The sequence below is a fragment of the Lutra lutra genome, chromosome 6 (genome assembly GCF_902655055.1).
Source record: "Lutra lutra chromosome 6, mLutLut1.2, whole genome shotgun sequence".
NCBI lineage: Eukaryota > Metazoa > Chordata > Mammalia > Carnivora > Mustelidae > Lutra > Lutra lutra.
This window is the reverse complement of record NC_062283.1, coordinates 3,210,224-3,235,741: the sequence shown is the minus strand read 5'-3', so window position 1 is coordinate 3,235,741 and position 25,518 is coordinate 3,210,224. Positions and strand designations below refer to the sequence as shown.

At 40.8% G+C, this 25,518-nt stretch overlaps 1 protein-coding gene across 2 annotated transcripts in view; it reads right to left on the bottom strand.

Moving 5' to 3' along the window:
* SLC17A1 (solute carrier family 17 member 1) overlaps positions 1-25,518 on the bottom strand; it is a 46,768-nt gene that overhangs the window by 18,834 nt on the left and 2,416 nt on the right. The window contains exons 3-10 of one of the 2 annotated variants that reach the window (XM_047732670.1): positions 20,559-20,731; positions 16,936-17,169; positions 16,764-16,851; positions 16,326-16,412; positions 4,351-4,469; positions 4,066-4,227; positions 2,967-3,099; positions 2,729-2,876 (exon numbers count right to left, since the gene is read on the bottom strand). In XM_047732670.1, the coding sequence (XP_047588626.1) occupies positions 2,729-2,876; positions 2,967-3,099; positions 4,066-4,227; positions 4,351-4,469; positions 16,326-16,412; positions 16,764-16,851; positions 16,936-17,169; positions 20,559-20,731 (1,144 nt within the window). The remainder of the gene's footprint in view (positions 1-2,728; positions 2,877-2,966; positions 3,100-4,065; positions 4,228-4,350; positions 4,470-16,325; positions 16,413-16,763; positions 16,852-16,935; positions 17,170-20,558; positions 20,732-25,518) is intronic. The other variant, XM_047732671.1, reaches the window with a different exon arrangement.

Genomic DNA, 25,518 nt, shown 5'->3' with positions numbered 1-25,518 from the left:
CTTCTGATCTGAGAGTAGGTGGTAACGTTTTATGGCCTAATCCTCATACCATTCAGTCCTCAAACGGTAGGTATGTGATGTGGAGAGTGAAAACAAAGGTTGTTCTAATGCAGAATAATTTTCTGGACAACAGTGAGCTCTAAATTGGCTTATCCTTCAGCAGCAAGAGCCCATGCGAAGAGACATTTTGGAAGTTTAAATAGCCATTAAAGTAGACTTTCAATTTTATTGACAATCAATTTTTATTGATTTCATATTTTGGCATACTGTGATTTAGTAGAGCCCAAATAAGATTCTGATGTTTGAACCCTACTATGGAGGGAAATTCAAGGGTGTACAATCCATCCAATCAGTTAAAAATAATGAAAAGCAATTAGTCTTTTTTGGAGCCTCCATTTAAGAATGTCAAGGCAATGACAGGTTCTTCTTAATGCATTACAGAACTCTTCAGAGTTCTCTGTGCTTTCCTACTCTTACTGTCCACCAAAGTGATGGCAGCCACTCCATTCTTAGGTCTCTGTCTCCCTCAATATTATTTCTCAAACAGTATCTTCATAAAATCACATGTGTGTTTCTTTTTCCTTCCAGACCTTTTTTCCTGCCACCTTTGTTCTGCTCCAACCTATGTAATCCCTGACAGACTCTTTAGTTCTAACAAAGACTGAATTTCCCTGAGAAGACAAATTAGAAATTTATTCTCTAAGGGAGCTGTCTATAATAGGCAAGGGAGGTATATGATTAGGAACATGTCTTGCTTAAATAAGTTTGGTCTCCATCCCATTAATAAACAATAGTTTAAGCAATACAAATAGGTATGGTTGACCAATAACACATATATGCCCTAAAGATTGAGGATGAACTAGCTTAAGAGACTAAGAATTTTTTTCCAGTTTGTATCTTAGTGTATTTATTCTCTCTGACTACAAAATTACCTGGCTGATAGGGAATTTGGGTCCATTGGAATGATGCGACTCAGACCAAGCCCTGTATAATTCAAGCCATTGCTGGTTGAGATTATTTCATATTCTACTGACCAGATGCTAGCAAATAGCCATGTTGATGAAGTGAGTACAGCTAGTCAGCCACAGAAGCAGACATACGTAGTGCTCAGTGCTTATTGCTGTGTGATTTACATAAATTCTTTTCTTGGCCTTTTGCTTCCCTACCCATACTAGGTGGGTAATACCTCATTTACACTGGGGCATGACAGGCACATAAAAAGTACTCTGTAAATCCTAGCTACTTGTAATTTCCTTTCTCTATTTCTGTACACATTCTTTATTTTTTTAAAGATGAGTTTGTTTTAGAGAGAGAGAGCATGAGCAGGAGGGGCAGAGAGAGAGGGAGAGAGAATCTCAAGCAGACTCTGCACTGATCATGGAGCCCCACATGAGCCTCGATCCCAGTACCTTGAGATCATGACCTGAGCCAAAACCAAGAGTCGGATGCTTAACTGATTGCGCCACCCAGGCACCCCTATTTCTGAATACATTCTTGATTTCAAACTGTGCTTTCTGTATCAAATAATCCTTATATATTTTGATATAATTCCAAGTAATCAGGATACCAGTGGGCATTTTAAAGAAGGGTCTTGGAACCAAACAAAACAAGTGAACTCATGTCCTCATTACTCTGGCACTCACCTCGTGTAGATGTAATGGACAAGACTCTTTATAAGAATCAAGATAAGTAGATTATTCATTGTTGATTTCACCTCTCTACCCCACGGCCACTGCTTTGCTAAACTTCAGAGAATTCTGTTCCTACTGCATCCGTGTTCTCCAGGACTACTAGTCCCATAAAGCATAATGTAAACAGTGCCCCCAGAGTTGTGCAAATGGCCAGGCTGCTTCCATCAGTCACACTTAGTGTATCTCTTTTTATTTTTTTCAGGACTATTTATTTGTTTGACAGAGACACAGAGAGAGAGAGAGGGAACACAAGCAGGGGAAGTGGGAGAGGGAGAAGCAGGCTTCCTGCCGGCCAGGGAGCCTCATGTGGACCTCGATCCCAGGACTCTGGGATCATGACCTGAGTCAAAGGCAGAAGCTTAATGACTGAGTCACCCAGGCACCCCACTTAGTGTATCTTTAAAAAAAAAAAAAAAAAAAAGCATCCCAGTAAAAGCAAGAGATCTTTGCAGACAGATCTGGATTAAACTCCCAGGTAAGATCCCAAACCTGTGGTAAAATCTTAGGCTGACAAGTATCTGACCCTCGGTTTCCTTAACCCAACCCTGGTGGGTTGTCATGAGGAGTCCTAATATATAAACATACATTCAGTAACAAGGGCAATGGGAAGCAGGTACCCCGTATCGGTGTTTGCTGTGGGCCAGACACTATTCTGTGTACTTGACCTAAAGTAACTTATTTCACCCTCTAATAACTCTATGAGGTTAGCATTCCCTTATCATTCCCATTTTATAGGTGTGCAACAGGCCCTGAGCAGGTAAGTAATTTGTTTGAGAGTGGTCATGCTGTTATTAAACTGGGCCTTCTGACTTTAGAATCTGTGCTCTGAATCACTGGGCTCTACTATGTGTGCATGTATGAGTTGCAAACATTAATATCATCATTAGGTATCTAATGACTACTTACATTATATGAATGAGCTATATTGATGCTACTTCTGGAAGCATTTTGACCTGCTGGCCACGGACAAGAAATAGTTGGAATCTTAAAACACCCTCAAGAGCTTAGGTGCAGGAAAGAGATTTGTAAAACCCTACCTGGGAGCAATATCCAAGCCATTTATGAGGACTCCGGCCATACAGAAGGCTCCTGTTGAACTGGCAAGTATCAGGAAGATGGTAATGCTAAAGAAGCTGAAACTCCAGTAGAGTAGGCACACGCTGAAGAAGGGAGGCAGGAGAAGTCCTGGGGAGGGATTCACACCCCACAGTTACGGGCATCCCAAAGACAGGGCAACGGGCCACAAGGTGCTTGAACATCCTGGCTGTTTCTTACCTAGTGTGTTGAAGAGTTTCCGTATGGTAACTAAGCGGAGAATATTCCTGGACAGGAAGAAGTCTGTCAGGTGACCTGCTAGGATACCAAAGCTCCAGGCAAACAAAGAGGGGAGGGCTGACAGCAGCCCGTTCTGGGAAGTAAATGTTAATATGAGGGTGAGTATGATAGGTAGAGTCACCCCGACACTAAAGTACTGAAAATTTGTAATTGCCATATAAGCAGCCATCAACGTGCAACCTCAGGATTCCCACTCAGGGCCACAGTACCCATAAGAAAGAGGGAAACAGTTCTGGGGTCAGGAAGAGTTGTCAGAGTCTGTCCAGTGTTCTCTTCCTAGTGTCACAGGACCTGAAAGTACTGGAGCATCAAGATCAGAAGACTATAGTCAGGAATGGGGAATGCAGGCCCTAGGCAAGATGGTAGAGCTAGTAATGACAGCGATTACAGACATTCGTATGGTGCTTGTTTTGAACCACTGCTCTTAATCCTTTCAAACCATCCATGATCTCAGGAAGAGTAACACTGGATCAGAGAGCACTGGCCCTGAGGCTGGGTTACTGGAGGCTGGCTAATGCATGGCACTTTGGGCATTCCATTTCTATAGGGGTCTTTTTGGTTATTATGGCCTTGAACATAATGTTCAGGGAAGAGTGGTTTTCCAAGTCAGACAAGCAATGAGAGTGCCCATCCTTTCAAAGCAAAACCTGAGTCATGGGTTCTCAAATCAGGACTTGTTGCCTTATCCCAGGAAGTAGATTGGTTGTGAGCTGGGAAGGATGTCATGGAAGGATCCCAGTCTCTGTAGGGAATGATGGTGTTGAGCCTTAACTAATACTAATTAGAGTGATCATGCAGTGAATGGGAGGTAGGGAACCTCTGGGAACATGAGTGTGTCTGTTGTGGAAGGGCCAGATACTGTGCCTACGCACTTTGTTCTGGGAAATGTTAACGTAAGAATTGGAAACAGTGAATCTCCAGGTACAGAATGTCAGCTAAACAGTGTAGGGGCGAGCAAGAGCTAGGATTAGAGTCATAAGAAACAAAGAAATGAGCAGAGTCCTTCATAAAGTTAAAAGGAGAACACAGGTTGACTTACTTCTTTTATATTCACACGAAGCTTGGAGTTGATAAATGTTGGAGTGTACAAAACCATGATATTATTTGACCAGTGAAAAGCAAAGGAACCTAAAGCAATGGCCCAGACTGGGAGAGACTTAATCATAGCTTTGACTGGCAGAGACTGTGTCCTTGAGCTGACCTGAAAGCAAAACAAAAACAAAAAACAAAACCCTTTAACTGTTAGCACATTAGGACAAGTGGGAACACGGTTTCATTCATCACAGAATCTGGGAGATACCACAGTGGAGCATCTGTGTTCTACCTGCTGGCTGAGAGAGGACAAGATGTATTCCTTCTCACTGATGCTTATACACGGGTGGTCCTTTGGGTCGTCATAGAACAGAACAAACCAGAGAAGACTTAGGGCACAGCCACAAGCACCTATCAAAGCAGGACAGGTTAGAATCGAAATTGCTTCTGTCTGTAGTAAGTTTCTTTCCCAAATTGGCATTTGTCATTATCAGTCAGAGAACCTGGACCTCCTCTTCTTCAGAACTTTGCAACAAGGCTTATGTTTTTGAAAGTCCTCTCTGGATCTGCAGCTGACTCTGCTTACAGTGTGAGTTTTGCAGAGAGCGTGGGAAGCCCTCTAGCCTCCCCTGATCAAGACTCTGTATCCCTCCAGTCATCATAGTGGGACTCCCTGCTCTTAGGCCTTCATCTCTTTAGTTTCCCAGTGTGTTTCCACTGTGAGAATGTGGCACAGCTGAGCCCTCACAGGGCTTGACAATCACCTACCTTTGAGAGCTACGTCTTGGCCATGCTCTTAAGATTCAGCCCAGGCTGGGGGGATTATACAAGTCCTCTGGGAGGAATCATGTGTTAGGACCAGGGAGTATGTACTACCCAGTCAGTCTTCCGGAAATACATTCATTCATTTGACAAATATTGATTAAATGCTCATGATGTACCATTCACTGTTTTACATGCTGGGGATGTAGCAATGAATAAAACACAAAAATTCTGTCTTCATAGAGTTTACTTTCTAGTGGATGAGAAAGGGATGATGAAAAGTAAATAAGTAAAAAGTATTAAATGTCAGTGATAAGAGCTATGGAGAGAAGTTATGGGGTCAGGGGTGGGGTGGGGAGTGTCATGCTCAGTAAAGACTGGGACATGGATATGGGGCAAGGACATTCCACACAGAGAGAGCAGAGAGTGCAGAAGGCCTAGGTCATGAGGCCAGTGTGACTGGAGAGGAAACAAGGGGATGGTGGGAAAGGTTGAGGACAAGAGGTGATAGGATCAGACTATGTGGAAACCTGGAACCACTGTAAGATCTTAGACTTTTACAATACTCTTTTCAACAGCATTAAAAGGATATTTCTATTGTATACTCTTTCCATGTCATTCTGTGACCTGAGTACCCAGTCCCAAGGCAAAACGTAAATGGAGAGAAGTGACTATCTAATAAATACATGTGTAATGTGTACATTTCAATATATTATTTCAGTCGACTCAGGAACTTTTCCAAATGAGATTTTGGATGTTCAGAAAGGTCCCATCCTTGCCCTGGGACACACGGTTAATGAGTGGTAATTGACACTTAGCATGAATTATATTTTTAAGGCTGGAGTACAGTCCTTGAGGAGCAGCCTGGCAGCTTTGAAGAAAGACAAGAGTTAATGGAAGTAGAAGAGGATGAGTTTGCAAAAGACTGAGACAGAATGGCCAGAAGAACAGGGTCCAGGGCAGGGAGTGAGGCATAGGTATCACTGGTGATAGATGTGTTTGAGAGCTCAGGTCAAATGTGGACCAGAGAACTTCCATCTGGCTTATGGGCATGGAGGTTTGGCCAGCTCTAACATTTGTGAGGCCTAGGGCAAGACGAGACATGGAAATCCACATGAATGTTTAAGTTGCAGATTTATTAAGAAACTTAAAGTGTGTCTTCTTATGCTATGTTGACAAAAATGTAACTTCAAAATGACCTGGAGAGAAACTTCTGGTTTCTTACCCAGCATGTAAGGAACTGGATTGTCATCCCTCCCATCCTCATGATAAGAAAAATGTTGAACAAATCAACAACTCTTCTTTGGTCTCAGAAAATTGAGGCCATAGGGCAAATTACTGTACCCAAAATTGAAGAGACAGACAGGTGGATACAGAGACTCACAACTTCCTGGAACAGAAGCCTGAAAGCTGAAAACTGCATGGGAACAAGTACCACGGTAAGAAAGCCTGGGAATTGGTTAATCCTGGCAATTAAGCAGTAGGCTGTGTGGACAAGTTTGAGAGTTAAAAAGATCTGGGGTGGGGGGAATCCTGGAGGGATCCTCATACTTTTGAGAGTTCTACCTTCAGGAGACCTAGCCAGGTTCTCACAGTGAAGATCAGACAAAAATTCCTACATCCTTTTAGCAGGAGAAAGGAAAAGTGGCTGTTTTGAATTATGCCTAGAGCATTCTGTTCTTAACAAAGCCTGCTATGAAGGGAAACTTCTGCTAGAGTCTAACCAGCTTACATGAGAGGAAATACTCAACTGCTACTCCCTCCAGCCTTCCTGTCTTACCTAATGGGGAGAATACTGGGAAGGACTTCTGAAGGTGAAGCCCAGAGGCACAGGCTTACCAAAAGACTGAGAGTAACCATAAGACTATAGAACACTGACTTCCCCACAGTCACCTTACCACCACATCAGCATTTTCCCTGTATAAAAATGGGAATACAAAAGGAAAAACTGCATGTGTCAAACCTCATTTAAGAATACTGTTAAAAAAAAAAAAGGAATTGTAATCTCTGAAACTAGAGCTATAACACAATAAGCAATGCCTAACCCCTAGCAAAGCCAGATAAACATAAAACCTCACACTGAAAGACTGTTTCCATTCCTCTTATCCAGTACATCTTATGGAGCTTTCAACAACAAAAAAATCACAAGGTTTCCTAAAAGACAAAAAAATATAGTTTGAAGACAGCAAGCACCGGGACCGATTCAGAAATGGCAGAGATGTTGGAATTATCAAATCAAGTATTTAAAACAACCATGATTATATTGCTAAGAGCTCTTATAGAAAAATGGGACAACACACAAGAATATATGATTCCTATAAGCAGATAGACACTCTAAGAAGAAAATCAACAGGAAATGCTAGAAATGAAAAACACTAACCTAGAAATGAAAAATGCCTTTAATGAGCCCATCAATAGACTAGGCATGGCCAAGGAAGGAATCACTGAGCTTGAAAAAATGTCTGTAGAAATTTCCAAAACTGAATTGCAAAGAAAGAGAATAAAAATGACAGGGGGATGGGGCACCTGGGTGGCTCAGTGGGTTAAAGCCTCTGCCTTCGGCTCAGGTCATGATCCCAGGGTCCTGGGATCGAGCCCCGCATCGGGCTCCCTGCTCAGCGGGGAGCCTGCTTCCTCCTCTCTCTCTCTGCCTGCCTCTCTGCCTACTTGTGATCTCTGTCTGTCAAATAAATAAACAAAAATTAAAAAAAAAAAAGACGGGGAGGAGTCAAGATGGCGGAGAAGTAGCAGCTGAGACTACTTCAGGTAGCGGGAGATCAGCTAGATAGCTTATCTAAAGATTGCAAACACCTACAAATCCAATGGGAGATCAAAGAGAAGAAGAACAGCAACTCTAGAAACAGAAAATCAACCACTTTCTGAAAGGTAGGACTGGCAGAGAAGTGAATCCAAAGCGACGGGAAGATAGAGCGCGGGGGGTGGAGCCGGCTTCCGGCGAGCAGCGGAGCAACGGAGCACAAAATCGGGACTTTTAAAAGTCTGTTCCGCTGAGGGACATCGCTCCAGAGGCTTAACCGGGGTGAAGCCCGCGCGGGGTAAGCGTGGCCTCAGGTCCCGCAGGGTCACAGAAGGATCGGGGGTGTCTGAGTGTCGCAGAGCTTACAGGTATTAGAACGGGGAAGCCGGCTACAGAGACAGAGCCGAGGGGTGAGCTCTAAGTTCGGGGTTACCTTGAGCCGGTCGCAGGCTCGGTCAGCTCGGAGGGCGACCGGAGGCAGGGTGACGGGAGTCATTGGGCGCTGTTCTCTGAGGGCGCACTGAGGAGTGGGGCTCCCGGCTCTCAGCTCCTCCAGGCCGGAGACCAGGAGGCAGCCATCTTCATTCCCGCCCTCTGGAACTCTACGGAAAGCGCTCAGGGAACCAAAGCTCCCGAAAGCAAACCCGAGCGGATTACTCAGCCCGGCCCCGGGGTAAGGGCGGTGCAACTCCGCCTGGGGCAAAGACACTTGAGAATCACTACAACAGGCCCCTCCCCAAGAAGATCAACAAGAAACCCAGCCAGGACCAAGTTCACCTACCAAGGAGTGCAGTTTCAATACCAAGGAGAGCTGCGGAATTCCAGAGGAGGAGAAAGCAAAGCATGGAACTCATGGCTTTCTCCCCATGATTCTTTAGCCTTGCAGTTAATTTAATTTTTTTTTCTTTTTCAATTTTTTTTCTTCTGCTGCTAAATTTTTTAAACTTTTACCCTTTTCTTTTTTAACGTTTTTTAACTAGTTTATCTAATATATATATATATATTTTTTTTTCCTTTTTATATTTTTTCTTTATTGGTTTTCTTTTTTTAATTGTTTCTTTTTTTTTTTTCTTTCTGAACCTCTTTTTATCCCCTTTCCCCCCCCCACGATTTGGGATCTCTTCTGATTTGGCTAAAGCATATTTTCCTGGGGTTGTTGCCACCCTTTTAGTATTTTACTTGCTCCTTCATATACTCTTATCTGGACAAAATGACAAGGCGGAAAAATTCACCACAAAAAAAAGAACAAGAGGCAGTACCAAAGGCTAGGGACCTAATCAATACAGACATTGGTACTATGTCACATCTAGAGTTTAGAATGACGAATCTCAAGGTTCTAGCCGGGCTCGAAAAAGGCATGGAAGATAATAGAGAAACCCTCTTGGGAGATATAAAAGCCCTTTCTGGAGAAATAAAAGAACTAAAATCTAACCAAGTTGAAATCAAAAAAGCTATTAATGAGGTGCAATCAAAAATGGAGGCTCTCACTGCTAGGATAAATGAGGCAGAGGAAAGAATTAGCGATATAGAAAACCAAATGACAGAGAATAAAGAAGCTGAGCAAAAGAGGGACAAACAGCTACTGGACCATGAGGGGAGAATTCGAGAGATAAGTGACACCATAAGACGAAACAACATTAGAATAATTGGGATTCCAGAAGAAGAGGAAACAGAGGGGAGCAGAAGGTATATTGGAGAGAATTATTGGAGAGAATTTCCCCAATATGGCAAAGGGAACAAGCATCAAAATCCAGGAGGTTCAGAGAACCCCCCTCAAAATCAATAAGAATAGGTCCACACCCCGTCACCTAAGAGTAAAATTTACAAGTCTTAGTGACAAAGAGAAGATCCTGAAAGCAGCCCGGGAAAAGAAGTCTGTAACGTACAATGGTAAAAATATTAGATTGGCAGCAGACTTATCCACAGAGACCTGGCAGGCCAGAAAGAGCAGGCATATATTCAGAGTACTAAACGAGAAAAACATGCAGCCAAGAATACTATATCCAGCTAGGCTATCATTGAAAATAGACGGAGAGATTAAAAGCTTCCAGGACAAACAAAAACTGAAAGAATTTGCAAATACCAAACCAGCTCTACAGGAAATATTGAAAGGGGTCCTCTAAGCAAAGAGAGACCCTCAAAGTAGTAGATCAGAAAGAAACAGAGACAATATACAATAACAGTCACCTTACAGGCAATACAATGGCACTAAATTCATATCTCTCAATACTTACCCTGAATGTTAATGGGCTAAATGCCCCAATCAAAAGACACAGGGTATCAGAATGGATAAAAAAAACAAAACCCGTCTATATGTTGCCTACAAGAAACTCATCTTAAACCTGAAAACACTTCCAGATTTAAAGTGAGAGGGTGGAAAAGAATTTACCATGCTAATGGACATCAGAAGAAAGCAGGAGTGGCAATCCTTATATCAGATCAATTAGATTTTAAGTCAAAGACTATAATAAGAGATGAGGAAGGACACTATATCATACTCAAAGGAACTGTCCAACAAGAAGATCTAACAATTTTAAATATCTATGCCCCTAACTGGGGAGCAGCCAACTATATAAACCAATTAATAACAAAATCAAAGAAACACATCGACAATAATGCAATAATAGTAGGGGACTTTAACAGTCTCCTCACTGAAATGGACAGATCATCCAAGCAAAAGATCAACAAGGAAATAAAGGCCTTAAATGACACACTGGACCAGATGGACATCACAGATATATTCAGAACATTTCATCCCAAAGCAACAGAATACACATTCTTCTCTAGTGCACATGGTACATTCTCCAGAATAGATCACATTCTTGGTCCTAAATCTGGTCTCAACCGTTATCAAAAGATTGGAATCATTCCCTGCATATTTTCAGACCACAATGCTCTGAAGCTAGAACTCAATCACAAGAGGAAATTTGGAAAGAACCCAAATACATGGAGACTAAACAGCATCCTTCTAAAGAATGAATGGGTCAACCAGGAAATTAAAGAAGAATTGAAAAAATTCATGGAAACAAATGATAATGAAAACACAACGGTTCAAAATCTGTGGGACACAACAAAGGCAGTCCTGAGAGGAAAATATATAGCGGTACAAGCCTTTCTCAAGAAACAAGAAATAAACCTCAGGTACACAACCTAACCCTACACCTAAAAGAGCTGGAGAAAGAACAAGAAAGAAAGCCTAAACCCAGCAGGAGAAGAGAAATCACAAAGATCAGAGCAGAAATCAATGAAATAGAAACCAAAAAAACAATAGAACAAATCAATGAAACTAGGAGCTGGTTCTTTGAAAGAATTAATAAGATGGATAAACCCCTGGCCAGACTTATCAAAAAGAAAAGAGAAAGGACCCAAATAAATAAAATCATGAATGAAAGAGGAGAGATCACAACTAACACCAAAGAAATACAGACAATTATAAGAACATACTATGAGCAACTCTACGCCAACAAATTTGACAATCTGGAAGAAATGGATGCATTCCTAGAAACATATAAACTACCACAACTGAACCAGGAAGAAATAGAAAGCCTGAACAGACCCATAACCAGTAAGGAGATTGAAACAGTCATCAAAAATCTCCAAACAAACAAAAGCCCAGGGCCAGATGGCTTCCCGGGGGAATTCTACCAAACATTTAAAGAAGAACTAATTCCTATTCTCCTGAAACTGTTCCAAAAAATAGAAATGGAAGGAAAACTTCCAAACTCATTTTATGAGGCCAGCATCACCTTGATCCCAAAACCAGACAAGGATCCCATCAAAAAAGAGAACTACAGACCAATATCCTTGATAAACACAGATGCAAAAATTCTCACCAAAATACTAGCCAATAGGATTCAACAGTACATTAAAAGGATTATTCACCACGACCAAGCGGGATTTATTCCAGGGCTGCAAGGTTGGTTCAACATCCACAAATCAATCAATGTGATACAACACATTAATAAAAGAAAGAACAAGAACCATATGATACTCTCCATAGATGCTGAAAAAGCATTTGACAAAGTACAGCATCCCTTCCTGATCAAAACTCTTCAAAGTGTAGGGATAGATGGCACATACCTCAATATTATCAAAGCCATCTATGAAAAACCCACCGCAAATATCATTCTCAATGGAGAAAAACTGAAAGCTTTTCCGCTAAGGTCAGGAACACGGCAGGGATGTCCGTTATCACCACTGCTATTCAACATAGTACTAGAAGTCCTAGCCTCAGCAATCAGACAACAAAAGGAAATTAAAGGCACCCAAATTGGCAAAGAAGAAGTCAAACTATCACTCTTCGCAGATGATATGATACTATATGTGGAAAACCCAAAAGACTCCATTCCAAAACTGCTAGAACTTGTACAGGAATTCAGTAAAGTGTCAGGATATAAAATCAATGCACAGAAATCAGTTGCATTTCTCTACACCAACAACAAGACAGAAGAAAGAGAAATTAAGGAGTCAATCCCATTTACAATTGCACCCAAAACTATAAGATACCTACGAATAAACCTAACCAAAGAGACTAAGAATCTATACACAGAAAACTATAAAGTACTCATGAAAGAAATTGAGGAAGACACAAAGAAATGGAAAATTTTTCCATGCTCCTGGATTGGAAGAATAAATATTGTGAAAATGTCTATGCTACCTAAGCAATCTACACATTTAATGCAATTCCTATCAAAGTACCATCCATTTTTTTTCAAAGAAATGGAACAAAGAATCCTAAAATTTATATGGAACCAGCAAAGACCTAGAATAGCCAAAGCAATATTGAAAAAGAAAGCCAAAGTTGGTGGCATCACAATTCCGGACTTCAAGCTCTATTACAAAGCTGTCATCATCAAGACAGCATGGTACTGGTACAAAAACAGACACATAGATCAATGGAACAGAATAGAGAGCCCAGAAATAGACCCTCAACTCTACGGTCAACTAATCTTCGACAAAGCAGGAAAGAATGTCCAATGGAAAAAAGACAGCCTCTTCAATAAATGGTGTTGGGAAAATTGGACAGCCACATGCAGAAAAATGAAATTGGATCATTTCCTTACACCACACACGAAAATAGACTCAAAATGGATGAAGGATCTCAATGTGAGAAAGGAATCCATCAAAATCCTCGAGGAGAACACAGGCAGCAACCTCTTCGACCTCAGCCGCAGCAACATCTTCCTAGGAACATCGCCAAAGGCAAGGGAAGCAAGGGCAAAAATGAACTTTTGGGATTTTATCAAGATCAAAAGCTTTTGCACAGCAAAGGAAACAGTTAACAAAACCAAAAGACAACTGACAGAATGGGAGAAGATATTTGCAAATGACATATCAGATAAAGGGCTAGTGTCCAAAATCTATAAAGAACTTAGCAAACTCAACACTCATAGAACAATAATCCAATCAAGAAATGGGCAGAGGACATGAACAGACATTTCTGCAAAGAAGACATCCAGATGGCCAACAGACATATGAAAAAGTGCTCCATATCACTCGGCATCAGGGAAATACAAATCAAAACCACCATGAGATATCACCTCACACCAGTCAGAATGGCTAAAATTAACAAGTCAGGAAATGACAGATGCTGGCGAGGATGCGGAGAAAGGGGAACCCTCCTACACTGTTGGTGGGAATGCAAGCTGGTGCAACCACTCTGGAAAACAGCATGGAGGTTCCTCAAAATGTTGAAAATAGAACTACCCTATGACCCTGCAATTGCACTGCTGGGTATTTACCCTAAAGATACAAACGTAGTGATCTGAAGGGGCACATGCAGCCGAATGTTTATAGCAGCAATGTCTACAATAGCCAAACTATGGAAAGAACCTAGATGTCCATCAACAGACGAATGGATAAAGAAGATGTGGTATATATACACATGGAATACTATGCAGCCATCAAAAGAAATGAAATCTTGCCATTTGCGATGACGTGGATGGAACTAGAGGGTATCATGCTTAGCAAAATAAGTCAATCGGAGAAAGACAACTATCATATGATCTCCCTGATATGAGGGATAGTAGATGCAACATGGGGGGTTAAGGGGGTAGGAGAAGAGTAAATGAAACAAGATAGGATTGGGAGGGAGACAAACCATAAGTGACTCTTAATCTCACAAAACAAACTGAGGGTTGGTGGGGGGAGGGGGGTTGGGAGGAGGGGGTGGGATTATGGACATTGGGGAGGGTATGTGCTATGGTGAGTGCTGTGAAGTGTGTAATCCTGGTGATTCACAGACCTGTACCCCTGGGGATAAAAATATATGTTTATAAAAAATAAAAAAAAAAAGAATAAAAATGACAGGTATCCAAGAATTATGGGACAATTATGAAAAGTGTAATATATACATATGGTACTATCAGAAGGAGAAGAAAGAGAAAGAAGAGGAGCAATATTTGAAGGATTAATTAGAGTCTTCCAAAATTAATGATAGATGCCAAACCACAGAGACAGGAAACTCAACACCAAAAGGGTAAATACAAAAAAATTTACACCAAGGCATATTATATTCAAACTACAGAAAACCTAAGACAAAATTTTTTAAAGAAACCTGAGGAAGAATGAGGTTTAAAATTAGAATTCTTAGATTCCACTGGTCACAAATCCCTGGTCACTGTGGTCTGAGGCTTGACCTCCTGTTCCTACCCAGATCTGTTCCCACACCATTAGAAGTTTCAATTGGTTATTTGTCGGAATTCTTGCCTTCCCCATCATACTCCATTTACATCTGCAAGCAGTTTTGCCTGCCCCTCGTTGGCCAAGTCTAAATTCAGTGGATGTGCCGAAGAGTACTAAGAAGTCTGAAAAGCCTTGGTGGTTTTTGAGCTAAAAATTCTGGGAGTGATGACTAGGAGTGATGGACATGGGCTCTGGAGAGTATATAATCTTGACCCCACAGACCACACAGAGGGCCTGGCTGGAGGGGGCCAAGAATGGGCTCAGCGTGGAATCAGGGCAGCTCTGAGGGAAGCCACAAATGATCTTGTCAAGAGGTATCTTGATGATGAGACACATTGGGGGCTCAGTCAGTTGAACGTCTGCATTCAGCTCAGGTCATGATCCCAGGGTCCTGGGATCGAGTCCCACATCAGACTCCTTGCTCAGAGGAGAGTCTGCTTTTCCCTCTGCCTGCCACTCCCCTTATTTGTGCTCTCTCTCACATACTCACAAGTAAATTAATGTCTAAGTGGCAGAATGGGTCAGACACAAGTCAGAAGTTGAGAGGTCTGGAAGGATGGGGTAGTAGGTAAGGACAGGATGCGCAATAATTTCCACTTTTCAAAGGGAGGTGACATGAGAGAGAAGGCAGGCAAAAGGGAGCCATTTTCGAGATTTGAGGAGACTAGAGAAGTTTTGAGAAGTTCAAAATAGTCCTTGTGGAGGGAAACTTAGCAGGCTGGACAGCTGTTTTAAGCACAAATGTGAGTTTATGATCCCATTTGCTCTTCTGGGAACTTTTTTCCAGCAATTAGAAGCTGCTCGAAGGCAGACGTTATTTTGTTCTTTAAAGTGGTGTGGATCTAATTTATTTATTATTATCATTATTTATGGGGAATAATAAAGATTGAGAAGAACCTTCAGATGGAACAAAACCATTTTGTTTTCCTCTTGCCTCTGCCACAAACGGGGGCTGGCCATTTGGCCTCTGTGGGCATGGTGTGATGCCTCACCGTAAAGACTTGTGGAGGCAGATGCCTAAATCCCTACCCTGCTACCCTCTAAGCCTTTCCCCCATTCCAGGGCCTCCATCTGAGGCAGTTCATGGGAAAGCTGATGACCCAGGGCAACGCATAGTGCCTCTCTCTGAGCTTCATGGAGCCACCCAGGAGATCAGCAAATGACCTATGTCACTGTGCACATGTTTATGACATTGGAATGTGAATATGCCATGAGTGTTGGAGGTCGTCCAACCTCTGATCAGCGCTGATGGGCAGCATTAATTATCGAGCTTGTCTTTCAAGGAGTGCAAACCTCAGCTCCCTGTTATTTCTCTGATTACTTCTAATTTTGTAATACAGAGCAGGTGTGCATTTTTCATCTATGCATGCTCTTTCTCCCAGGCTAGACAGTCCCAATTCTTTTGGTCCCCTTCCTCGTGCAGGGTTTGGGTACTGTCACTATACTCATCATCACTTACTACTGATGACTAATTTAGTGATGAAGAGCAATGGAATTTGGAGGACTCGAGGCACGTTTCCACATTGTTGCTTTGCCATTTGCTTGCCGTATGCATTGGGTGTCTTCCGTTTGTCCCTCTACACCCACTGTTCACCCTTCTGTATCCTGCATTGGTCACAGATGGCTGGCTTGAAGGAACATCACAGGTGCCTGTGCTTTCTGCTTTCTAGATTGATATGGCAAGCAGCCTGAGAAGAAGGTAAGGAAGAGAGTTGAGTGAGATTGGGGGGGTCTTCCCTGACATAACTCCTTCGTAGCATTGCTTCAGTCTGTATGCTCCTTTTTATGAACAGTAGTGGCTCATCCCTTTTCCCAAGGGTTTCCTATAAGGGGTATGGATCTCTAGTACCTACATGATAGAATTGCAGAGCTTATGTACAATAACACATATATAGTTCTGCTTGTAATGTGAAATTAATGAATGTTGCCTTCTCTCTTTCTTTCAATGAGGTTCATGATTTTAAATGTCATTAGCTGTATATAAATTATTACCTGATAGTTTTTACTTTTAATTTTTTTTTCAATTCTGAATAATGACTGGGATGTTATAGAAAGAGACTTACCAAAAATGTAGAAGGCCATGGGCCAGCCCAGGGATTGGCATATGAATCCAGTCACAAGCAGAACAATGAAGGACCCCAGCAGAACTCCTAATCAGAGGACACAAAGAACACCCGTAAGGAACATAGGCATCTGAGAATAGAGATAACATAGCCTCACGGTAGCAATAAACAATTCCAGAGAAATACATTCGTAAAGCAGAATACTGAATGTAAAGCAGAAAAGAATGAAATATTTTTTCCTTTTTTTTTTCTGTTGTTTGAGATAAAGAAGGCTTTTCTTTATTCTAGACAGTTTCCATATCTTTAAAGCAAGGATGCTGGAACAGATGGTTTCCAAAGCCCCGGACACTTCAAAAGACACATCTTTTACAGGTTAAGGAGCACATGACAGAATGACATGGCAGCAGGATTCAAACACTCTAGGCCTTACATCATTACCTGATAGACTCAGGGAGGTGAGTCGGCCTCGTTCCAAGGGAGGAGCCCACTTGACCCACATGACATGCTGAGCTATGGATACCGACCCCTGCAATCAGAAGGATTGGAACATCTGATTTCAGATACTTCCTGTGAATTTAAACGCTGTTCAGGATTTGCATTATCTGAATACCTGGGCTGCTCCCTGGGCTACCCGGCATGCCAGAAGGAAAGCTTCTCCACCTTCAGCTGCCATCGGCATTAACAGGCTAAGCAGAGAGCTGAGGAAGAATGCAAAGCCAATAATTTTCTTGATGGAGTATTTTTCAGACAAGTATCCAGCAGGAATTTGGGTGATGAGTGCACCATAGAAGATGGAACTGAAGATGAAGCCCTGGATTTGGGGGTTCCAGTTATACACGGGGTTCTGAAAGAAACAAGGAGACACATGGAGCCACTCTGCATCCCATCGAGAGCACCCTCTGTGGCCCCAGGACAGCATGGACATTTATTACTTGTCTCCGGAACATTGCCACGCTGCACGTCAGCCCTTCTGTAGAGGACTACACCCACCACAGTCATGAATGTCCTCTTGCCTTTTCTTGTCCTCTTACTCCTCCAGTAAGTTAACCTCATCCACAAAACAACTTTCCCCACATCCAGGCTACTCCCAGAGAGAGGAAATAGTGATAGATCAAATCACAAAAAGACGATCAGGGGCTGAACTGGAAATGGTTGGATGGAAACAGTGAAGGGAGAAAGCCATTTCTCTCTTTTTTGGTTTGGTGTCTCTTCTTTTCTAAAACGTTCTAAATGTCTTGTTTTTCCATAATCCTTCCCTGAGTTCTGCCAGCTTGCTCGTCTTCATTTGTCTATGGCCAGAGCATAGCCTCCTGTTCCCTGACCGTCTTGATTTTGAGCTGCTGTATGTTCTTCCGTGTGGTGACTCCTTCCGTAACTATAATTGCTTCATGAGCTTTTAGGTTCTTTTTGTAATTTCAGGTTACAATTTAGATCTGCTCTTTGGAAAGAGTTTTCTGGCGAGTCTTCATATTTGGGAATAATTACATGCTATATTTTCTCATTTTTTTCATCTAATGCCTTTGCATGGCAGCAAAGAGAATTCCTTTTCTGTGACTCACTTTTGAAGGAGATCGGTTTCCCTGCATTACAGAGGGAGGTTCTATAGGACCTCCACAGCTTGAGCTCCCTCCTTTTTTGCTATGGTGAAGGATTCAGTACATGGCCCCTGGAGGAGATATTTCTCTAGAACATGGTTCTCAATATTGAAACCAAAGCATTGGAATAGTACAAATATTTAAAGAATATAATTCAAGAGAAAATTTGGATTAAAAGAGTTCAAAAGAATTTTGAGGGACAAGTGACATAGTGAACTTCATATTTAATCTTTATAACGTTATAAAGCATACAACTTGATAAATTTTTAATTTTGTGTATGTTCACAAAACCATCACCACAATCAAGACAATGAATGCATTATCTACCTTCAGTAGTTGCCTTACTTCTTTTATAATTCCTCCCTCCTTTTCTCCCACCACTGATCTGCCTGTCGCTATGACATCATTTTCATTTTCTGGAAGTTTTGTATAAATGGAGTCATGCACTAGGTATATAGATTATTCCACTCAACATACTTATTTTGAGTTTCATCCATGTTGTTCTGTGTGTCACTAGTTCATTTCTGTTTAGTGCTAAGTCATACTCTGTTTTATGGAGGTACCCTAGTTGATGCATATCTATTGATGAACATATTTTTGGTTTCAGCTTAGGTCTGATCTCAGGGTTGTGGGTTCAAGTCCCCCATGGGGCTGTGTACTCAGCAAGCAGTCTACTTGAGTTTCTCTCTCCCCTCTTCTTCTGCCCTGTCCCACCGTGCTCTATCTCTGAAATAAATAAATAAGAATCTTTATAAAAAAAATAAGTAAAAATAAAGTGATTATTGAGGGGTGCTTGGATGGCTCAGCCAGCTAAGGGTCCAGCTCTTGATTTAGGCTCAGGTCATGATCTCAGGGTCGTGAGATTGAGGCCTGTGTTGGGTTCCATGCTGGGTGTGGAGCCTGCTTAAGATTCTCTCTCCTTCTCTCCCTTTGCCTCTCCCCCCCACACCTGCTCACAGGTGCTCTCTCTCTTAAAATAAAATAAAATAAATAAATAAATAAATAAATAAATAAATAAAGTTGATAGAGTTGGATTAAAATCTGCTATCTTTTAACATTTCTTTTACGTCAGGCCTGTTGGCAATAAATTACCTCGGTTTTTATTTGTCTGAAATAGTCTATCGGTAATTTCATTGGATATAGAATTCTAACTTGGCAGATTCTTTTTCTTTCAACACGTGAAAGAGTGTTTTCTGTCTCTTCTTATTTGAATGACTTCTGATAAGAAGTCTTCTGTAATTCTTACCCTTGTTAGATATTTTCCCCTCAGGCTTCATTCAGGATATTCTCTTTGTCTTGGTTTTCTGCAGCGTAAATATGTATGCCTATTTGGTTTTTCTTGTTAATTGTTTATCTTTTAGTGTCCTGTTTGGTGTTCTCTGAGCTTCTTGGATTTGTGGTTTGGTTGTCTAGTAATTTTGGAAAGTCCTCAGCCATTGATTTTTCATATATTACTTCTTGCCACTCTCTCTCTCTTTTGTTTCTGGTATTCTAGCCACTTATATATTATGCCCCCACTTTTTTAGATATATTTGAAAGAGAGAGTGGGGGAAGGGCAAAGGGAGTGGGAGAGAATCTCAAGCAGACTCCCTACTGAGTGTGGAGCCTGTCATGGGGCCAGATGTCATAACTGGAAGATCATGACCTGAGCCAAAAGCAGGAGTCTGATGCTTAACCAACTGAGCCACCCATGTGCCCCTATACCTGTTGATATTCTCCACAATTCTGGCATATTCTCTTAAGTTTCCCTCCCGACTCCTCCATTCTCTTTCATTTCAGCTTGAGAAGTTTCTATTGACCCATATTAAAGTTCATTGATTCTTCCCTCAGCTATGTTGAGAGTACTTGGGAGCGTGTCAAAGCATTCTTTATGTTACAGTTCCTTGATTTCTGTTTCTTTTGTTAGCCTCCATCTCTACTGACACTACCTATCTGGTGTTGTGTTGCCATCTTTTTCCATTAGAGCCTTAACATATTGATTATAGTTATTTTAAATTCCGTGTATGGGAATTCCTACATCTGTGTCATATCTAAGCCTGGTTTTGTTGATTATGAAAAAAAAATTAAGGTGCCATACATTGCATATAAAGTGTGATTTTTAATGTAAAAAATGGTGAAAATAAGAAACTGCTCATGCTTGCCTGTGCATTCATAACAGAACATGGGAACAGTAGAATGAAAAAATATCCTTCCCATTCGTTTCCATTTTTTTCCTATTCTACATCTTTTGATAAGTAGCAACTCATTACCTTCCAGAGATGAAATTAGAGAAACATGTAAATATACCACATACTCAAAAACTTTTGAAGAAACAATGTGTCTTTACTTCCACTCTGGTTTGAAATGCTTTTCCTTTTTTTCTCTTATCCAAACTCCTTAATTCTAGGAACCCTGATGCTTGGTTTTTATTCTTCTTCACATAGAAGGATTCACATAACAAAGCCCTTCACAAATATAAGGCGTGCTGTAATCATGGGGCATGTTTAGTTAGGTTACTACTAGCAAGGTAGATAAAGACTTGAACTTCTTTTTCTAATGATTACTATCACATCAATTATGGTAACATTCGATTGCCACACAAATCGATTAGCAAGAGAGGATTTTAAACTTGTGATTATAGACAATATTTTTTATATACCTTATTGTGATCCAGGTGTTCCTCTGTGGTGGTGTTGGCCAAACCATGAGCGTCTGTGCTGTTCACCATGGCTACCATTGTGAGGCTCAGACACATGTGCTGTGCAGTTATTATGACATTGCAGAAATGCAAGAGGAGAGATAATCCGTAGCGGAAGGAACAAAAATTTGGAACTAAGAAGTAAAACAAAGTGTCCATTGTTAACACAGCTGAGATAAAACCATACAGCAGCTTCAGGAAGGGCACTCAGAAATTTGGAACCATATATATAATATATATTATATATGTATGGAACCATATATATATACACAGAATCAGTTATATATATCATATTTTTTTCAAGTATAGCTGACATATAGTATTATGTTATGGAACCCTAGATATTAATTAATTTTTTTTATTATTAAATTTAAAATTTCATTGTACTTAATGGCATTTAAGAAATTATGATACAATAAGAAGCTATGTGATTGTTATAATAGTCCCATACCTTCCTGGTACCATATAATCCCAAAAAGAATGTCTCAGAAAATTAAACCGGTCCTCCAGATACTTTGTCTCATTAATGGGACTACTTACAAGTACTCTGGGTTAGTCTTGGAAGTAAGTCCCCTTAATAACAACAAAGACTTTCTTTCACGGAAACTGTTTCATTCTCTAAATTTGTATCAATAGTGTATGAATAGTCATAGAAGCACATTGCAGAGGAAAATTACATTTAAAAGAAATGTAATTACTTTTTGAGGTAGTTTCAAGCTAGAATAATGAGCATGGTGTTTGTGTAAGGCCAAACAAATTCATCAGTGGAAGAGAGTAGGGGGTCCAGAAACAGATGCAAAGACATGGTCAAACGCTTTTGAATAAATGCACTAAATGCAATATAGCAGAGGAAAATAAAGCCTTTTTCAACAAATGGCATTTTCCCAAGAGAAATAGCAACATAGGTCTACAAAAAGACTTGTACCAGAATGTTTATAGCAGCTTTATTCAAAATAGCTGAATGTTCAGAATGAACCGTGTTATAGTAATACAATGGACATTACTCAAAAATGTAAAGGAAGAAAGTACACACTCAGCAATCAGATGAATGTCAACAAAAATATGCTCAGCTTGGGCTCCTGGGTGGCCCAGTGGGTTAAAAAGCCTCTGCCTTTGGCTCAGGTCATGATCCCAGGGTGCGGGGATGGAGCCCCGCATCAGGCTCTCTGCTCAGCGGGAAGCCTGCTTCCTCTTCTCTCTGTGCCTGCCTCTCTGCCTACTTGTGATCTCTGTCTGTCAAATAAATAAATAAAATCTTTAAAAAAAATTCTCAGATTAAGAAGCTAGACACCAAAAAAAGTGCATACTAGAGAGATCTATTTTTATGACTTTTAAAAACAGACAAAATTAATTTGTTTGGTTAGATACAGCAATTCCCTCAAGGCAAGAGAACCAGAAAGAACCTAATGGAACTGTAATGTAATGTTCTAAGAGTGTTGCTCACAAGTCTATGCATTTGTCAGAACTCATTTGAGGGTACACCCGAGATCTGTGATTTTATTGAATGTAATGATACTTCGATAAATCTTTAAAACATATTGAGAAACTATGATCATGTATCAGTTTGGCATAGATCCAAAAGCACATTTGTTGGCCAGCCCCAAGGAGGAGAAGAGAGAAGCTACACTGTTACAACCCAATGGAGGGTAATAGGGTAATTTGGTGTCTCTTTAGTTACATTTTTATTTGCCTGTGGTTAGTATAAAGAAATGGATTAGACTTTTAAAGATAGATACTATATCAGATAGGATACAGATAGGATATAGATAGATACTATATATAGGGTAATAGGGTAATTTGGTGTCTCTTTAGTTACATTTTTATTTGCCTGTGGTTAGTATAAAGAAATGGATTAGACTTTTAAAGATAGATACTTTTTTTTTTTCTGAAAGCCAGACTTTAATCACCCAGAGCCATTTTATTATAAGTTATATACAAAGGAACTTAGTTCTTTAGGAAAAAATAAAAGAAATACATCACTTAAGATATACTAGACAAAAAAAGAAAACCTGAATAAAGATGAAAAAGGTAAAAATGTATTACTCAGCAAAACCTTACAATACTTATGAAATTATGAGAATATAAAACTTCAATTTCCCTAAAATCAAAATTTAATTCACAGAAGGTTGTACATTGGTTAGTTGTTGGAAATCTATTTGAAAAGATCCAAGATTTAAATAATTGCTTTATTCTTTGTTCCATAAGTACTAAGTTACAAGATCTTTGTAGGTTTTACCTAAAAGGACAAGAAAACCTGAAAGCAGAAGCAGGGAAAGAAAGGGGAGTGGGAGCTCAAGAATATACTGCTGAAAACAAATTCTATACAACGAACTTCACTTATGACACGTGGGTAGAAAGTGGCCAAAAGTTGCCAAAAGTTGCTATTTCTTAAAAATACCTCTGTTAATTTGGGGAGGTTGTCTATGTTGGGAATATGCAAATAATGATTTTATTTCTTCTTTTGCTACCCTCAGATTTTTAATTTCATGTTCTCCTTGGAGCAGAACCACCAGCATATTGTTGGTTGCACCAGTCATCCCTGGACTTTATACCAGTGTTCGTGATATATAAGGAGTGATTCTAATGTTTGTACATTTCAGATAATGCTTTGTTGAAGGTTCTGTTGTAGATAGGCTTTACAAAGTGTATTCATTTTCTGTTGTGTAAAAAAAATTTTTTTTATGCAAACATAATGGCTTAAAACAACACCCATTTATTAACTCACAGTTTTGTAGGTCAGAAGTTTTAGCATAGTGTTTAGCATGGTATGGTCGGTTTTCTGCTCGAGGTCTCAACAGCTAAAACTCAAGGGTTCAGTCCAGGTGAGTTCTCAGCTGAAGACTCTCAGCAAGGATCCATTTCCATTCTCATTTAGGTTATTGGAAGAACTCAGTTTTCTATGGATGCAGAATGGAGGTTGCTGACTCCCTGCCAGCTGTCATCTGGGAGCTGTTTACTGTTCCAAGACGCTTCATGTGACTTGTCACATGGCTTCCTCCAGCTCCAAAACCAGCCAGGAAGAATCTGTCTTAACATTGAACTTTCTCACACTGAGTCTCTCTAACTGCTTGGTCTTTGACCTCTGGACCCAGATTTAAGGGCGGGGTTATTTCCTGGATAATTTCCCTATTTTAAGACCAGCTGATTTGGGACCCTACTTAAATCTGCTAAATCTCTTGAGGTAGCACCTAGCTTAGTGTTTGTTTGAATAACTAGCAAAAAGTGCGTATACACTAGGGGTCAGAATCTTGGGGGTGATCTTAGGATTCTGGCTACCATGGCCCACTCTCCAGTCCTTAAAGACTCATATTCAACCCACATGCAAAACATACTCACCCCCTTCCAGAGTTCCTTGAAAGTCTCATCTTTTTTTTTTTTTTAAAGATTTTATTTATTTATTTGACAGAGAGATCACAAGCAGGCAGAGAGGCAGGCAGAGAGAGAGGAGGAAGCAGGCTCCCTGCTGAGCAGAGAGCCCGATGCGGGGCTCGATCCCAGGACCCTGAGATCATGACCTGAGCCGAAGGCAGCGGCTTAACCCACTAAGCCACCCAGGCGCCCCTGAAAGTCTCATCTTATAATACAGTATCAGCTCAACTTTGTCTCCTCCTCAAAATCTCATTAGCTTAAAGTCACAAATCTTAATCATCTAAATGATCTAAAACAGATGGAAAGGATGGTCACACTAGAGCATAGTATTTCTGTATCTGTGGACTTGTGAAAGGAGAGGCAAGCTCTTTGCCCCCAGTGGTCTTGCCATACAGAGGTGGGACAGGCATTGGGTCATTGTTGCAGAAGTTCCAGTTACAAAAGGGGGTGAGGGAGAGTAAAAGGCTGTTGCTGACTCATAAGGGTTTTGAAGGTCACCTAGACAAATGTTGGATAAGTGAATTTACACAAATGCCTGGAAAATTCATTTTTTGGACTGATCTCTTTGTAACAGATAAAAATATTAGATGAAATGTATTCGAAATAAAATATCACAGGGCATCTGGGTGGCTCAGTTGGTTAAGCATGTGACTCTTGATTTCAGCTGAGGTCATGATCTCAGGGTCAAGAGATGGAGCCCTGTGTTGGCTCTATACTGGGCATGGAACCTGCTTGAGATTCTCGTCCTTCCCCTCTGCCCCCCACAACTAAAAAGCAATCAATCAAGTAAGTTATTTCATTAAAAGCATGGATGATCTGCTAGGAAAAATGAAATATTCAGGCCAAGGGTTTGGTGGAGATGGGCTACTAAAGGCATAAACTGATCAATGAAGGCAGATTTTTCTCTGAAGACATTTGATACCAGTGTTTAAAAAAAAATTATTATTTGTTCTTGTTTTCTGCCTCCCAGGGCACGGAGACAACAGGAGTCAAGTGCCAAGACCCTGGCAATGGGAGGGTCTGGTAAGAGACCCTCTTCTCAGACAATTAGGTGCCAAAGACCCACCGGCTCAGTGAGGGGCTGTGGGAACTTGCCTGCGGTGAATGCATCATGGAGCCCAGTGGAGGGAAGAAAGCAATTCAGTCATCAGCATGTCTTTCCTTTGGCTTGCAGCCTAAAACTCACTGTCCCTGGGCCATCAGAAAAAACCATCTCCAACCACACAAGTACGCACACACACTGAGGATGGCTTGCTTCAAAGCTGATCAAAAGGAAAGTGAATAGACCTGGAAAACTAACAGAAAATAGTCCCTGGAAGAGAGAGAGAGAAAAAAAAAAAAAATCCTTCTAGAGAAGGGAGGCAGTCCTCGGCATGTGCAGAGAAGAACTTGATGTCATTGTCAGGGATGGCCTTTTGAGTTCATGCACTCATCTCCTTTGCATTGCTCCAGGAAGAACATGAATTAATTCTAAATAAGCCTTGAGTTAAAAAGTAAACCAAGAGAAATTCCAAAGTGCATGGGATGAGCAACACTAAGATGCTGCGTGTCC